Below are 16,105 nucleotides of genomic sequence, written 5' to 3' on the forward strand. Positions count from 1 at the left end.
TATCCTGTCACATTTTGGAGGAAAAAAATTGCTCGAACAAGGGAAGAGTGGGTGGTAGCTAGGATCTCTACACAAAATCATATATATGCTAAATGCATAATGGAAAGAGGTTGTATGTGGAACACATGATGCAAAGGAGTAAAGATCTCTATATGGGGATATTGCCCTTTTAATCCAAGAGAGTTCATTTTAAAAGGGGGCACTACCTCATGGGAAAAAGAAAATCCATTTTCAGGATTTTCTGTCTGCCATTTTACCTTAACTATCAGTGGTGATTGCTTCTTCTTTCAGTGTCCAATGCTCCCCTATTCCCTACATATGTCCTGCTGGCAGACCGCTCTCTTGCCTGGCCTCAGATGCCCCAAATGGCACTTTAGGTGTCATAGGTGTTTAATGGAGGCATGGCTAGCGCTTCCTTGTATAACTCATAGAAAGGGAAGGTGATGTACCAGAGCTGGCACAAGGATGGCCATGAAGACCTGTGCATTTACAGAGAAAGGGAAGAGAAATGCAAGATTAACAGCTTTTTCTTACCCTGAAGAACCAATGAATGCAGTTGGCAAAAAAAAAAAGTTGTACAAGAAGGCACTAAAGACAAGGGATGTTGCCCCAAAGCCCCTCCTTTTGAAAGGAAGCATGGTCTAATGGGAAGAGCTTTTAGACTTTTAGAGTCCAGGGAGATCTGGGTTCAAAATTCCTACTCTGATGCAGAAGCAAATCATGAAACTTTATTGAACCATGACTCAAAACAGGGCAAATAAAATTAAAGTAGGGTTAGTAAATAAGCAAAATACTTGTGGTATTTGTCTCATGAATATAAGGGCTTAAATCATTTATTCAGTGTCTGACTTTTCATGATCCCATTTTGGGCTTTCTTGGCAGAGATCCTGGAGTGGTTTGCATTTCTTTCTCCGGGTCATTTAACAGATGAAGAAACTGAGGCACATAGGGTGAAGTGACTTCCCCAGGATCACCGAGCTAGGGCATGTTTGAAGTCTGGCACTCTATCCATTGTACGCTTGAGTAACATTATCTTCTATCAATTCCTCTACTAATGGGTAAGGATCCTACAGTCCTGGTTTTCACAACTGAGGCTCCCCAGCCTGGGGGAAGGCAGGGAGAAGTGGTGGATCCTACAATTTCCAAAATGGTTCAGTTAAATGAATGGATGACAAGTCTATAATGGTTTATTAGACAAGGCTATATCTCTAATCTGGGGGTTTATCAAAGAGGACAATACCCTTCCATGACTTATTTCTAAATGAAAATATAAGATTGGAAATAGTTTTTAACCAACATGTCAATGGCTGTAAGCAAAGAACAGAAAGAATTGCTGCAATCCCTGAGTTGATAGGAGAAAAAAGGAAAGGATGTCACACCTCATGGACTCATTGAAAATTTTAATTTATGTTGGCAACAAAACTAACAAATAGCTGGAGAGATTGAGCCTTAGGTTAAACCCAGAAGCCACGAATGGCCTTTGGGGAAAGCACCAAGGCAGGTGGCCAGTGGCTCTGAGAAGGCTCACTATTGGCAGGGAAAGGTTGGGAACCCAGGTGACCTGCAGGAAGACAACAAAGGCTCTAAGGTTAAAATGCCAGGACCCTGAGCCTTAGCAGAGGTTTGTGCTAGATCGAGCTGTCCCTGCTGCAGCAGGATGATAGGAGATTAATACGGATTAAAAAACAAACCAACCCTCTTTTCTGCTCTAAAAGAGGGTTTCAGAAGGAGACTGGGTTCCTCAATTTTTCTCTCTATGGAAGATGCTAACCTGTTCCAGGGTAAAGGTAGGTAGGGGAAGGGGTTAGAAAAGGGAGGGAATATAGCTCCCTTGATTAGCTCTAGGAATCCTAGGAATCAGGCTTCAGCCTTCAAGGCCCCAAACATCTTTCCCCTCCATCTTCTTTCCCATTCCCTCTCAGACTCAGACAGAGGTGAATTAAACCTCAAGAGAGACTGTTAGATGCTTGGCTGCTTTTGACCCCTAGATACTGGAATTCACTTGTACCCTCTGGCCCTGGAGCAGCAAAGGGCAGGGTGCCCAGCCACAACCACCTCCCCCAACCAGAAAGCAGTCAGCTCTCTCATCAGAACTGTCCTTCCTTTCCACACAATCTGTATTCAGGAGGGCATGAAAGCCCTAACCCTTAGGGAATGGCCCCACACCCCCTCAAGTCTTCAGGGATTTGGGGAACAAACAGCTTCCAGGGGATCAGAAATCCCAGTCGTCCATCTCCAGCTCATCCAGGCCTGATACTAGGCCAAAGATACCACTAGGGTCCTGGGGTTGGCTGCCTTCAAAGTTGGTGATGGGTGTAACAGGGCGGAGCAATTCAGGTAGGGCCTCTGAGGCCCGTCGTTTAATCTGGGAAAAAAAACCAAACAAACATTTCAAAATGCTTTTTAGAACAGAAAACTGTATAGGAGGAATAGAAAGGCCCTTAAACCAAGAAACTCTCTAAGAAAATTGTCACTCTTAAGTCGACGCTATGGAAAATGAAAACTGTTTTAAATTTAAAGGTTTAAATGCCTGTTGAATTCATCAGGCAATGTCTCCTATCCCTAAAGAAGTTGGAGACAATATCTTAGGATGTTCAGCTAAAAAGGTGGTAAGTGATTGTCAGAACTCTGGTCAAGTGAAAATAAACTTATGAAATTGTGAAAATAAGGAAAGGGGCTACAATACCTGCTTGAAAAAAGAATGGTTCAGTAGGGTGCTGGCACTCGGCCTATAGAGAGAGGAAAAAGCCTAGTTACTTCAGCTGTCCCAGGTTAGAATTTTATCCAGACATCTTCTGGAGTGGTTATCCTGAGAGACTTGGGGTAAAGAGGCTGCTCCCACAGCTCTGCCACTTATACCTCGCCTGCCTGCCTTAATCACAATGGCAAAGAGAGATGGCAATTAAAGTTTTCTGTTTTTGCTTTTTAAAAGCATGTCCACTGTCCTCTCAATCCCCATTGAATACTGGATTTTTTTTTTTTTTTGTTAAGGAATGAAGTACATTATCAGAGAAGATGTAAATTTCCAACCTACCACAACTCCCAAACTGGGAGCTGAAGTCCAGGGTCTTCTATTCTTTAAAAAGCACGCCTCTCCCCCCTAACTCCCTGCCTAAGCCCAAGCTTAAGAGGCACTACCTGAGGTCTGGACTGCGTTGTAGACATTGCTCCACAAAGTGGTGGAAATGTGGTGAGAAAGTGCGATGGTAAGGATGTGGAGGGGAGTCCCCATTGGAGTTCCGGGTCGTGCTGGCAGCAAGACTCTCATTTAGGCCAGAGTTGGCCCCTGAACGTGAGGTATTCATGGTCAGCTCCTCAGCAGGGATGGTGGTGGTATCCAGCAGGCAGGGTACTGTTCCATTTAGCTTTTCCAGAAGCATCTGTGAAAGGCCTGTTTGATTAGTTAATTGACAAAATGTTACATGATTTCTGCCCCACCAACATTAAAACTAGGACTCTTCAGCAGCCCTGGAAACTGAGCTTAAAGGATCTTCCCTTCCCCGCAAAATGCCATAATGCACAAATGGGAATCTTTATGAATAAGGAAATGGATGGGGAAGGTGGGATAAGCTTAACTTGTTTAGAGCAATACTGTCCACTAGAGCTAGGTAAATGGGTTACCTCAAAAAGGAGCTGGAAAGGAGGATTATGTCTTCTGTTTTCCACAGCAAGAAAGATCTAGCCCTTTATTCCATATATAAAGAATAAAGAACCTCTAGCAACAGAACTCTCCCCCATAGTTGGGGCAGCAACAATTTCACTTCTAATCACAGGATTTATTCCTCCCCAATCCCCAAAGTGCTCTAAGTAAAATTTCAGTTCGGTTCAAAAACGTCCTATTCACAGCTTCTTGTAGTGCTCTTCCTGAGCCAATTCTGAGCAGGGGCAGCAGAGCAAGCAAGGTCGGGGCAGGTCAGGAGTGGAGGAGCCAGGCAATCTCGACTTACCTGGGTGGCAGGCATGTCCTTAAAGGGGACGTGGCCATTGGCCAGCTCACAGGCTGTGATTCCCACACTGTAGATGTCAGATTTGGCATCATAACCCTGAAGATTCTAAGTCAGGAGAGAACAGCCACAGGTCACTCCATCTGGAGCCTTGGTCTCTGCTCTTAGGGATGGGGATAAGGACCAGGGAAAGGAAAAGAATGCTAATCTCAAAAACAGCACCAGCTACTGAAGTATTGCTTGCCCACATTATTGGAAAGAGAGTTAACTGCTGATGAGCTGTTACATTATTTTAAAAGGAACAAATGGTTGCTGATGGCTAAAAGTAGAAAGAAATACTGGGCTACTGGGTTTCCAGAATCAATCCAAACAATTTCTATCTCATGGGAATTACCAAATGCTAACTCTTCCCCTAAGGCAGAGCCTGCGTTTCTGTTACTCTCCTCTAGTCCAGCAGACCTTTGTGATGAGAGGAAAGTAGAGACAAAGGCCACAAAGGAAAGAAGTCATTACATCTAACTTTGGGATTACCAGAAAAGAAAAGCCTAAGTCTTCCTGTAAAATGTGGAAAACAGTCAATTAGTCATTGAGATTTCTCTCTAAAATGAAGGCTAGTCTGCCCAAGAATATTCTTTCATTCTTTCCAATCCCAATCCGGTCTGAAAGCTTTATTGTCTCTTGGCAATCTAAAGGTGGAATCCCCAGAATCCGGTGTCCATACCTGCTGGAGAACCTCAGGACTAAGCCAAGGCAGGACCTTGATGCTGTATTTGGGGAAGTCATGGACAACTCGCTGCCGCTGACCATGGCTGATCATGCTGAGACTGCTGCGAAGGCCTGACAGGTAGACCTTCCCGTCAGCTGAGATCAGGATGTGGCTGGCTTTAACACTCCTACAGAAGGTGTCATGTGGTCACATCGACAATGGAATTCCAAAGAAACTTTCCTTTCAAACCCATGAGTCTGGAGGTTTGTGCAAGTTAGCTTCCTCCCACAAATAAGGAAGAAGGCCGACTCCCTCCTCATCCCCCCAGCTGCCCCCTACTTATTAGGCCTCAGAGACAGCACCATACTCAGTGCACACACAAGTTCTAGGATCCATTTACCAAGAAATATACTGAATACAGCCAAATGATCACCATAAATAATGCATAGTACTAAGCTGTGTGGAAAAGGGAAAAACTATTTCTTTTATTAACTTGAAGTCACAATTCCTCAGCCCAAGTCATCATGAATTCCTCTTTACAGATGGGAAAACTAGCCTATATAAAGGGATAGTGATTTGCCTCATTATACCTACTGACTTTTATACAATTTTCAGATGATACAAAGCTGGGCAGGATGACCAGATGGAAGAATTGGGATTCGAAAATATGCTGACAGTCCATAACACCAGGCTCAATCTAATAATATGAAACTTAATAGGAATTTTAATTAACATTTGAGCTCAACAAATACACTTCACAAGACCCCATCTCTAATAATTAACTACTTGTGAACTTGGTTAAAGTCATGTAACCTTTAAGGGCATCTATAAAATGAGATCAGGCAAAAAGTCCTCCAAGGTTCCTCTTGGCTTATAATTTCAAGTACAAGACCAGGGAAACATGGTTGGCCAGACAGTAATTTGTCTGAAAAAGATCTGGGGGCACCTTCAATACAATAGCCAAGAAAGTAAAAGCAACCTCGGGATGCATTAAGGCACCATCAGGACCAGGATGAAGATGTTTGGTTCTATTTTATCCCATCTGGTCAAACCATATTAGAAATACTGTTTTTGGTTCTGGAGGCTCCGTTTTAGAGAAGACACTGATAAGCTGGAGGATGTCCAGAGGAGGGAAAATGGGCTGGGGAAGGATCTGTCATAGGACTGGATGAAGAAAAGACTTAGGGGAACGTAGTAGCTGTCATTAAATATATGAAACTTGTCACGCGGAAGGTTTACATTTGTTTTGCTTGGCTCCAGAGAGCAGAACTGACTGAATATTGTTGAAAGGCAAATGTAGGTTTGGTATAAGGAATTTTCTAATCTGTCAAGTTAGAAGCAGGGTCAGAAGCTTGGTGTTCAGGAGTTATAATTCTAGACATCCTTATCAAAGTAGAAAACTCCCCAGGCCCAGGTCTCTCTGTACCTGTGTACATAGCCCATATGATGGATGTAGTCTAGTGCCTTTAACACCCCTTGCAAGATGTATGCAATTGCCAACTCATTCATGCCATCCATGAATTGTGAACAGATGAGATCCTTTGCAGAACCTAAAGAAACAAATACAGGTAGGAGATGGGTAATAGGTCAATGAATGAATATGATTTACAAATAAAAGGGTATTTAGTTCTATAGAAGAGATTTCTTCCCACTGACCATATGCCATGAAGGAAGTGACAACCCATAGCTCATTGTCAGCAATGAAGGTGGCTCGATATGGCACAATGTTGGGATGGTTGAAGAGCTTAGAGACATGAAGTTCTCCCTGAAAAGAATGGATAAGAGTGAGAATCAGGGCCAAGAAAAACCAAGAAAGTAGTTCTCAAGATAAGTGATGATCTTGCTGTGAACTAGCTTTAAAAGAAGCTTGGAGAGTTCCCTTCAAAACATAAGAGAATCCCTCCTCCACTGCTACAAGTGACTTCCTCAATACTTTAGAAATATAGCATAACCTTATTTTAGTCCTAGATATACAGACAAAAAAAATTATCAGGTGATTCAAAAGTCTGCCCAAGGATCTGATAAAATGGAGGGGCTGCAGCAAACTATCCCTCAGTCTTCTAACAAAAAGGGAAATTGTTTCAACAGAAGAAAGAGGCTCTAGAAATCTATCACCTTTCTAATGTGGAAACTTAAAAGTTTGGAGCAGCTTCATGATCATTCTATCCAAGGTCTAATGCAGCCATGATGGAAAGATCCAAACAGTGGGACACAGAAATCTGCTTAAAGCAGGGGTTGTTATCCTGGAGTCCATAGACAACCCTTCACCTCCCCAAAAGATCTGCTGATAGATTTCAGGGGTCCCATGAATTTGAATGAGAAAAAAATAAACCACTGTTTTCAAAAATCTCTGGATTGTAGAGGGTTTTTTGTTGTTGTTGTTGTGGTTATTATACTGCCATTTTTATTTTTTTTGCATTTAAAAGCATGATTCTGAAGAGTCCACAGCACAAAAAATGCTAAGAGAGCCCCTGCAATAAGCAATAAAATACATGTACTATCTTGTTAAAATAGATCTAATAAGTGGAGGCATGGTAGGGAGGAATCAAAAGAAGGAAAAAATGAGATTGGACATTGGAAAATAAATTTCCTCAGCAAACTTTCTCAAATTGGGAGGTCCATTCCTCAAAAGCATCTGTATAAATCTTATCACTATGAAATTCAAAATTCTACTGAAATCAGGGATCAAACTGTCAAGGTTTATGAAACACAGACTAGCTGTATCTGCTGTACTAGAGAAAAACCATCAGTCATCTAGAACAAATGACATTTGGCTCCAAAAAACCATATTGGATCTTGCTTCTGATTCCTTTTCCATTCTAACACATACCAACTGGTGATTAGTTGGAAATCCAGGGAGCTACCAAAGGCCCCCTCTGATGGATGCTAATTTAGATAGAATGCAGGAAAGAGATGAATGAACTTTAAAAATAAATTTATTTAAGCCAGATTATGCTTCCACAACCATCTACACAACAGTGATGGGATCAGACCCAAATAGAATCATTTTATTGTATTGATGAGAAGGTAAACACTTGCTTAAATCATTTGGCTAATTTGTTATAAATATGAAAGAATATATTTACCACCAATATAAAGTAGGGTAATATATATGGGACAAAAGGACCTCTTTCCATGCTGGATTTCCCATACTTTTCAGATCCAGAAGAGGGCAAAAGTGAGAAGAGTGCAAAAGTCTTAAGAGATGATTAGAGAATCTTAGCTGCACAAAGTCAATAGTAGTCAGTAAGCTTTCCCAGGGCACAAGAAGTCCCAGAGTGATCAATAATGGCTACTGTAGCCGTTTAACAGTCTAATGTTTTTCCAATTTTTCTGTCACCTGATTTTTAAAGGACTATTTTCTGGAGGTTTACTGGGACCAAGAATATATTGTCAAAGCTTTCTAGTTTTAAATAAGAGCTTCTCTCATGTCCTTAAGCAGGGTTCTATTACCTCATCTCTCCTCTTAGAATCTCTAGTTATCTTTGAGATTCAGCTTGAGAATCACCTTCTGCATGAAGCTTCTCTCCTTACCTCCAAAGTTTTCTAATCTTCCTACTTCCCCCATCCCCTACCTTATGCATTTTTGGGGTACATAGTTGTATTTCAACATTTTCACCGATAGAAAGTAAGATCCCAGAAAGCAACAACTATTTTACTTTCTACTTCTAGCGTCTACTCAAGTGCCTGATACATGGCAAGTATCTATAAAGTGCTTGATTACCTGTAAGTAGGTCACCATCTCATTGGTACAAGCCTCTAAGTTAATCCTCCGTATTGTGACATGCTCTCCTGTTGGTTTGTACCTGGCTAAATTCACCGTCATCAACTCCTCAAACCCTTTGCCTGAACGAAAAGTAGAAATTCCATTAACAGAGTCAAAAATTACAAGTTTCCATAATTTTTATGGGGAAAAAAAGGCACCCAAGAAATCAGAAAACATGCTCCATGGAAGGATAGAGGACAAAAAAATAGAAACTTCTTTTTTTTAAAGGTTTTATGAGAGACATGTAACAATTTGGAAGTGGGAGGCCACAGGAATACCTGACTATATTAATATGTAATTTTAATGCAAATTCATTAAATATTAGATAAGCTATCAACAGCCAACTTGTACTGTAGACTTTGATAGCTGGATAACTGTCCCTGGAGCACATTCCAACTGCAGATACTAAAATAGGTATAGCAGTTGCTTGAAACATGACACATCTTGTTCCAGAAAAAGGGAGACATCTCTGAACTCTTAAGCACCATTACCTATGATTCTGAGCAGTTCATAACACCTGCCCTCTGGCAGAAAACTGCTCATGGTGTCCTGTTTAGGGGAGGATGCTATCGATTCTGAGCTCGAGTCATTGGTCTAGAGAAGAAAGAGAGAGAGAAAAAAAAGTCAAAACAAAGAATATGGAAAAGATTTCTGGTGAGGATATGGTACTTAAAACCAATGATGAAAAAGTAGTACATAAGCCAGTGTGGTAAACCTGACACAAAGATGAAGGAAGAATGTTCTACTGTTGGGGTTATGTGAAGGGAAAAACAATTGCTAAACTGGTAATGTACAGTTTAACATATTAACTGGCACTGATATCAGAACAAATGACTCTTAAGAGATTATTACTCTTCACTCTGACTCAAAGTAGAAGTGCCAGTGATGAGTGTTAAGGATCAGTTCCATCTAATATTTAATTTGATTTGACGTTTGAAAAAACTCATTATCCCTTCTTGACTGACAATTCTTTCCATAGGAGGGGTCTCCCAAGAATGGCACATTTATATGGGAAGTTGAGTCTTCTTTCTGCACTATAATCTTGTTTTTCAGGTCCTTCACTATTCCCTCACAATCTTAAATGGTAAACTGTCCCTCTCAAACCAGAGGGTAAATATTTAGTGTATTCTCTATATTTTTAAGTTGAGAGCAACTGCAGTACCAACTTAAATAAGAGAGAGAAGCAGTAATTTGTTCTGCCACAATCCCCTACATAAGCAAACTTATGCTCAAAATTAGGTCAAAACTCAGCTGGTTAGGATGTGAGAATCACACATAAGGTAACAAGGACTTTAAGATCCTAAAATAAAGTTGCCCAAGAATGCCTGAATGTAAAAAATGTAGACAAGTGGGAAGAAATATAAACAGGTGGGGAGGAATCCAGCATAGTGGGTTTGAGTTACTTCTCCAAACCTGTATCTGTTAATATGGTTTATATAATTGCTTAAACCAGGAATTCCTAAATTTTTTCCACTTGTGACCCCTGTTCATTGGAGAAATTTTTATGCAAATCTGGGGATATAGATATATAAAATAGGTGTTCAAATCAAACATTTATTGATAATGAATCATAATTCTGCACCCTCACATTCAGTTATGCAACCCCATATGAGGTTGTGAACCACAGTTTAAAAAGCTTTGTCTTAAAAGTAAAAAAATCTGGAGAAGAGGGTTGTCTTCATCCCTTCCTCAAGGAAGCCACTCAATTAAAATGGAAAGCAACTTGAGCAGGAATAATTTCAATTCCTATTTCACATTCTTTCTCACATACACTATCAACCACCACCACCACTACCACCATTTACTACTATTACAACTACCACCACTACTACTACTTTTTCCCCCTCCCAAGATCATACAGGTAGGGCTAGAAGGGACCTGGAAGATCATCTAGTCCAACCATTTCATCTTATACATGAGGAAATTAAGGTCCAAGGAGATTAAATAGCTTGTTCAAGACAGTAAGAGGTAGACAGGAAATCTGAATTCTGGTTTGGAGCTTTTCCCACTGCACCTCTGATGAATCTATGATCTCAGTAGGGATACTCTTTCCAGCCAACAAGACTGCAACTCATTCTGTTTGATTCTTGCCCATATCCTCTCACATATACTTCATAGTGAGTTCACCCAATGTGCTGGGAGTGGGAAGGTTGACTTCTTTTGGATCTCATGGCATTATATATTTGGGAACCAATGACCAACCTATCTCCCTTTGTAGACAGACATTTCTGATTATATTTTAAATGCTGTTCTGCATAATTTTGTGATGGTAATATAATAATACCTAATCATGCCTACTTGCTATCTTTTATCCTTTGTGAATCCCCTAACTTTAATTTTGTGAATTGTGGTATTCCATGATTTGTACTCATAGGGTACCATCAGGAAAAGTTTCAGGGAGAAGCTTAGAGTCATTAAAAGCACTGAATATTTTTCAACTACTATAGGCATCCTCTCCCAATTCATTTCTGGGCTCAGTTCATTATCTGCATTTCTGTGCAAAATATGTGCTGATGAACTAGTTCAATTGGCTATCTATCCAACTATATATTGTAATCAAGGCCTAAGTATTCTCCATCCACTTATTTATCCTATGTGGACAGTTAGGCTGAACTCTGCTAGATTAAAGCCCTCACTTAAGAAGCTATATAATGAAGTAGATCTTAATACAATCTTATATGCAAACAAGAACATCTGGAGGACTTCATCATCTACAGGGAATTCCTCTTCCATTTTCTATTTATACTGGGCATACTGGCAAGCCTAAGTCTTTCTGTTTTATACCATAACTGATATGAATAATCAGGTAGTCAAATAAAGTTCACTCTGCTATTGTATCTTTCAAGGAATCATATAAGATTTTTACAGATTCATGGAAAACACTTTGTTGAAAGAATCTGAGATAAAATTCTGTTATAATAAATTAAATTCTTTCTAATAATAAAACAAATAAACAAGCAAACAAACACAATGGGATCCTGTATTCTCCAAATCTTTCAATTAATTGTTTGATGATAAAAATGTAGTCTGCTATTAAATATTGCCCAAGAAAAACTGCCAGTCTAAGAATGAAACATTCTTTCTCATGGCAGAGATACTGATAACTACTATGGCCAAATATTGTAGACAATGTAAAATATATATGACATAGCTTAATTTTACAGGACAGAGTTCAAACTGGAGAAGACTATGTAGAAGATCATGATGTAAAGATAAAAGGCATCAATTAAAAGTATTACCTTAACTAAAGATGCCCTTGATATGTATGTAGCTTCTTCTCATAAAGGTCTTGTATAGTTGGGAAAATAGGCATATGGGTTAGTAGTTATTGGTATTTCCTTAATTATTTTTCTTAGGTAGTATAACAGTGAGTTAAAAAAAAAATTGGTACCCTTCCCTCTTTCATATATCTTGAGAATCAGTCTCTCAACATCCTGAAAATGTTGCTGCCTCCACAATGGCCCTTTTCTGTATATACCATCAAATTTTCTAGAGTAACTCTTCCTGTTTTTGTTTTCCTTAGTGCCATAAGCAGTAAGAAAGACTCTCATGCAACACACTGGGGATTGTGATGTCAGAATTCAAATGTGGTAGCTCCACTGCCATTAATGGAGAAAATAAGTGTACTATAGAAATCCTGACAGATCTTTTCCAATTTTTTTCCAGTACCTCTTCCAATGTTCTAGGGATGATCTGGCTTAATTGAGTCTATTATCAAGTTTTAATAACAATAGTACTAATACCACTTCATCACCAAAAGGAATGAAAGATAAAGGCTCTTGACCACAACTCATAAAACTAATTACTAAGGTGTAGAGGATATGTGCTATAGGTTGGCAGAAATGATAATCCATATTGATGAAATCACATCTTTTGAAATAATATTATTTTACATTTATATAGAACCTTACACTCTCAAATCATTCTGACATCTCATTTAATACAGGAAAATAAAACATAAAAAGATAATAATGATTATTATTATCCCTATTTTACAAACAAGACATTGAAACTTAAAATGGTTAAATATCTTCCCTAAATTCACACAGTTAGTTAATGACAAAGCCAAGATTAAACAAACCTTCTAATTCCTAGTCTACTATCATGTCATAATGCCTTGTGGGGTCCATGATATCCAGAGAATGGTATTTTTGAAACACTAACATTATTAAAGGGAAAACAAACCAAGTCTAAGCCATATTCATCCCTTATAATATTGAAACAGAAGAAATCTGGCAATGAATATAAGGGAAGAGAGAACCAATTATTAATTCAATTATCTCTTCATTATCCAGATACTGATTATCTAGGCACCTTAAAACTAATTCTTTCTGAAGCCTGCCCTATGACCATTCCTTGTGCAACACTCAAGCAATGGTGCAGATAATACTATCTGAAGCAGGAAGTTGAAACCAATAGTTTTTGCCAGGTTTGACTCAAAATTTATCTGTGTTCTGCATCTATAGTGAGAGTAAATGCTGAGAATATTTAGTGGCTACTGTAACTTGCACAAAATTTTGTTACAGTAAATTCAAAATACTGTAGATGCTATGTACTGGTTACATTATAAGTTTCACAATGGCAGGAAGGGTGGAAGAAAGGAGAAGCATAATCGAGGAATAAGAAGAAGTTTGGAATTATCAAGATCAGATCACATTCTAAGACATGCTTATTCTCTATTTTTTTTAGTTTTTACATACCACCTCTGTAACAAGTTGAGATTTCTTTTTAAAGGGTAGTAAAAAATGAAGACAACTCTGAGATACCACTATACACCTGTCAGATTGGCTGGAGTGTCAGGGAAAGATAATGCGGAATATTGGAGGGGATGTGGGAAAACAGGGACACTGATACATTGTTGGTGGAATTGTGAACACATCCAGCCATTCTGGAGAGCAATTTGTAATTATGCTCAAAAAGTTATCAAACTGTGCATACCCTTTGATCCAGCAGTATTTCTACTGGGCTTATACCCCAAAGAGATACTGAAGAAAGGAAAGGGACCTGTATGTGCCAAAATATTTGTGCAGCCTTGTTTGTAGTGGCTAGAAGTTGGAAAATGAATGGATGCCCATCAATTGGAGAATGGTTGAGTAAATTGTGGTATATGAATGTTATGGAATATTATTGTTCTGTAAGGAATAACCAGCAGGATGAATACAGAGAGGACTGGCGAGACTTACATGAACTGATGCTAAGTAAAATGAGCAGAACCAGGAGATCATTATATACCTCAACAACAATACTGTTTGAGGATGTATTCTGATGGAAGTGGATCTCTTTGATAAAGAGAGCTAATTCAGTTTCAATTGATCAAGGATGGACAGAAGCAGCTACACCCAAAGAAAGAACACTGGGAAATGAATATAAACTTCTTGCATTTTGTTTTTCTTCCCAGGTTATTTATACCATCTGAATCCAATTCTCTCTGTGCAACAAGAAAACTGTTTGGTTCTGCACACATATATTGTATCTAGGATATATCTAGGATATACAGTAACCTATTCAACATGTAAAAGACTGCTTGCAATCTGGGGGAGGAGGTGGAGGGAGGGAAGGGAAAAATTGGAACAGAAGTGAGTGCAAGGGATAATGTAAAAAATTACCCTGGCATGGGTTCTGTCAATAAAAAGTTATTTAAAAAAATAAAAAAAAATAAAGGGTAGCAAAAACAAGACTCCTCTGATAAGTCAATTTGATTCTCAAGTATCCCATTATTTCAACCCCAAATTCTGCTTTGCACTCTGGTCAGTCAAGGATCTTAATTCCTGCTCTGCAAGCCCTACTAAGTTTGGCTGAAGTCACTAAGTGCTCCTAAGGTTTTATCAAGCTCTTGTAACTCACTTAAGCAAGCTTAGATCTATGGTACAGAAACATATTCTGCTCTACTAAAGTGTCTGAAGCAAGATTTAGGACTCAGGTCTTCCTGACTCAAAGTCCAATGACTAAAGACTGATCCATAAATCAGAATATGATCTGAAGTATAAGACTGTCTACTTCTAGTGAATAACAATACAGTAATAGCTCTAAACCTAGGGTCTTTGTATGTTTTCTCTCATTCTGACTTCTAAACTTGACATCACTTCTCTAACTAAGCAAGATGATGATTGATTATGCCTGGAAAATATTCTACTCTTCATGAAAATGATGCATACTGTCTTTTTGAAAATTTAAGTCCTCTAGCTTAGTGGTCTCTCATTACATAGAAGATCCCATGCAAATTTTTCAAATGGACCTTCAAGGCTCCCACAAAGTCTAGCTTCAAATTCTCCTTCTAGGCACCTATGCTCACATGCTCTGGCAATAGTGAATTATTCATCTTATTCTGCTGGCTTCTACTATTACGCATATGAATATTTGTACTTCCCATAAATGAGAAGAGCTTTCCAAATGCCTTTTGAAATTCGTTTCTATCTCTTAGAAATTCAATTTGGGGTACCATCTCCTTTACAAAACCTTCTTAGCTTCCCCACAATCTAGAATTGTTTCCTGTATTTTTCAGTCTCACACTACTCTAGTTCTATTTTTCCTAGGTATGTGATATTCTGACTTGTTTTATAGTAATTTATTTCTGTTGCCATCTGGGCCCGAACATCTTTGCTAAATTGGACAGCAGTTCCAGTGGATAAGAAAGAATTCCCCCTCCCCCATCTTTGTACCTCCAATGCCTAGTATAGTCTTACATTTAATAACTTTGTTAGACTGAATTTTTAAAAGATTAAAGGCCTAATTTAATGAGGTAATTTATATTCTGGAAAATGAAAATATGAGGTAAAAGGAAAGTTGTAATTAGATGCCACAATCATCTCCTCTCCCACAGCATCTTTCAAACATACTAGGTGCAGGATGACTAACATTTTCACACAACAAAAGAAGAGCCTAAAACAAGAAAACAGAAACTTAGCAAAGGGAAAACATTGCCAAGGAAGTAAAACTTAACAATAGTCTAAAACTCTGGATTATAGTGAAAGAGTTTTCTAAGATGTTTCAGATTTAACTAAAAACTATAACTCAAATGGAAAAAGTTAAACCACTTTTGTTAAACATAACAGTTTTTTCAGCACTACTTTTCCAGCACAATGTATAACCACAACGTATTCTCAATACCTTAACAGTTTTTTGCTCATTTTTTCCCAATGGAAAAATGTTTTAACTGTTCTATGACAGAAAGAAAAATAAATTCCTGCTGTATTAGAAAACATAAAAGGAGAGCTTGGCTTTAAAATAAAAAAGACCCCACAAATTGTAAAAATGAACATGTTACATACTAATAAATAGACTCACCATAGGGTTTCACACAGGATAAAGTTTGGTGTAAAAACAACTTTTAAAATAATAAGGGAAAAAAACCTCGAGACTAGAATTACATTCTGAATAAATATATCATTAATCAAAGAGGGAACAGTTCAGATCTTTGGATTAAGCAATATTCAAGTGTGGAAAAGAACTGCTTCTATACTAAAACAACATCACCACAAAAAACATCTTAAGTATAAGGGTATGCTGTCAAATGCTTGTTGAAGTAAAATGTAACAATTTCTCAAAGAAAAACTTTCCACCAACATCCTTCACCCAACCTGAGCAGTTTGGCAAAAGGCACAACATTTTTCATCACTTTTAATCAAGACGGCTCTGTATAAATTTGTGCACATTAAGTGTTATTTACTCAGAAAGCACTAGAGTAGAGAA

At 38.6% G+C, this 16,105-nt stretch overlaps 1 protein-coding gene across 7 annotated transcripts in view; it reads right to left on the reverse strand.

The window, feature by feature from the left end:
* Positions 1-1,383: 1,383 nt before the first annotated feature.
* STRADA (STE20 related adaptor alpha) overlaps positions 1,384-16,105 on the reverse strand; it is a 40,805-nt gene continuing 26,083 nt past the window's right edge. For 5 of the 7 annotated variants that reach the window (XM_051994996.1, XM_051994993.1, XM_051994995.1 and 2 more), the window contains 9 exons: positions 8,908-9,010; positions 8,375-8,496; positions 6,307-6,415; positions 6,077-6,200; positions 4,666-4,837; positions 3,948-4,052; positions 3,139-3,380; positions 2,687-2,729; positions 1,384-2,365 (listed from right to left, as the gene is read on the reverse strand). In XM_051994996.1, the coding sequence (XP_051850956.1) occupies positions 2,213-2,365; positions 2,687-2,729; positions 3,139-3,380; positions 3,948-4,052; positions 4,666-4,837; positions 6,077-6,200; positions 6,307-6,415; positions 8,375-8,496; positions 8,908-9,010 (1,173 nt within the window). In that variant the 3' untranslated portion in view covers positions 1,384-2,212. Of the gene's footprint in view, positions 2,366-2,686; positions 2,730-3,138; positions 3,392-3,947; positions 4,053-4,665; positions 4,838-6,076; positions 6,201-6,306; positions 6,416-8,374; positions 8,497-8,907; positions 9,011-11,655; positions 11,928-16,105 lie in introns of those variants that run through there. The other 2 variants (XM_051994999.1, XM_051995000.1) reach the window with 2 other exon arrangements.

The sequence above is a fragment of the Antechinus flavipes genome, chromosome 4, assembly GCF_016432865.1.
Source record: "Antechinus flavipes isolate AdamAnt ecotype Samford, QLD, Australia chromosome 4, AdamAnt_v2, whole genome shotgun sequence".
Lineage (NCBI taxonomy): Eukaryota > Metazoa > Chordata > Mammalia > Dasyuromorphia > Dasyuridae > Antechinus > Antechinus flavipes.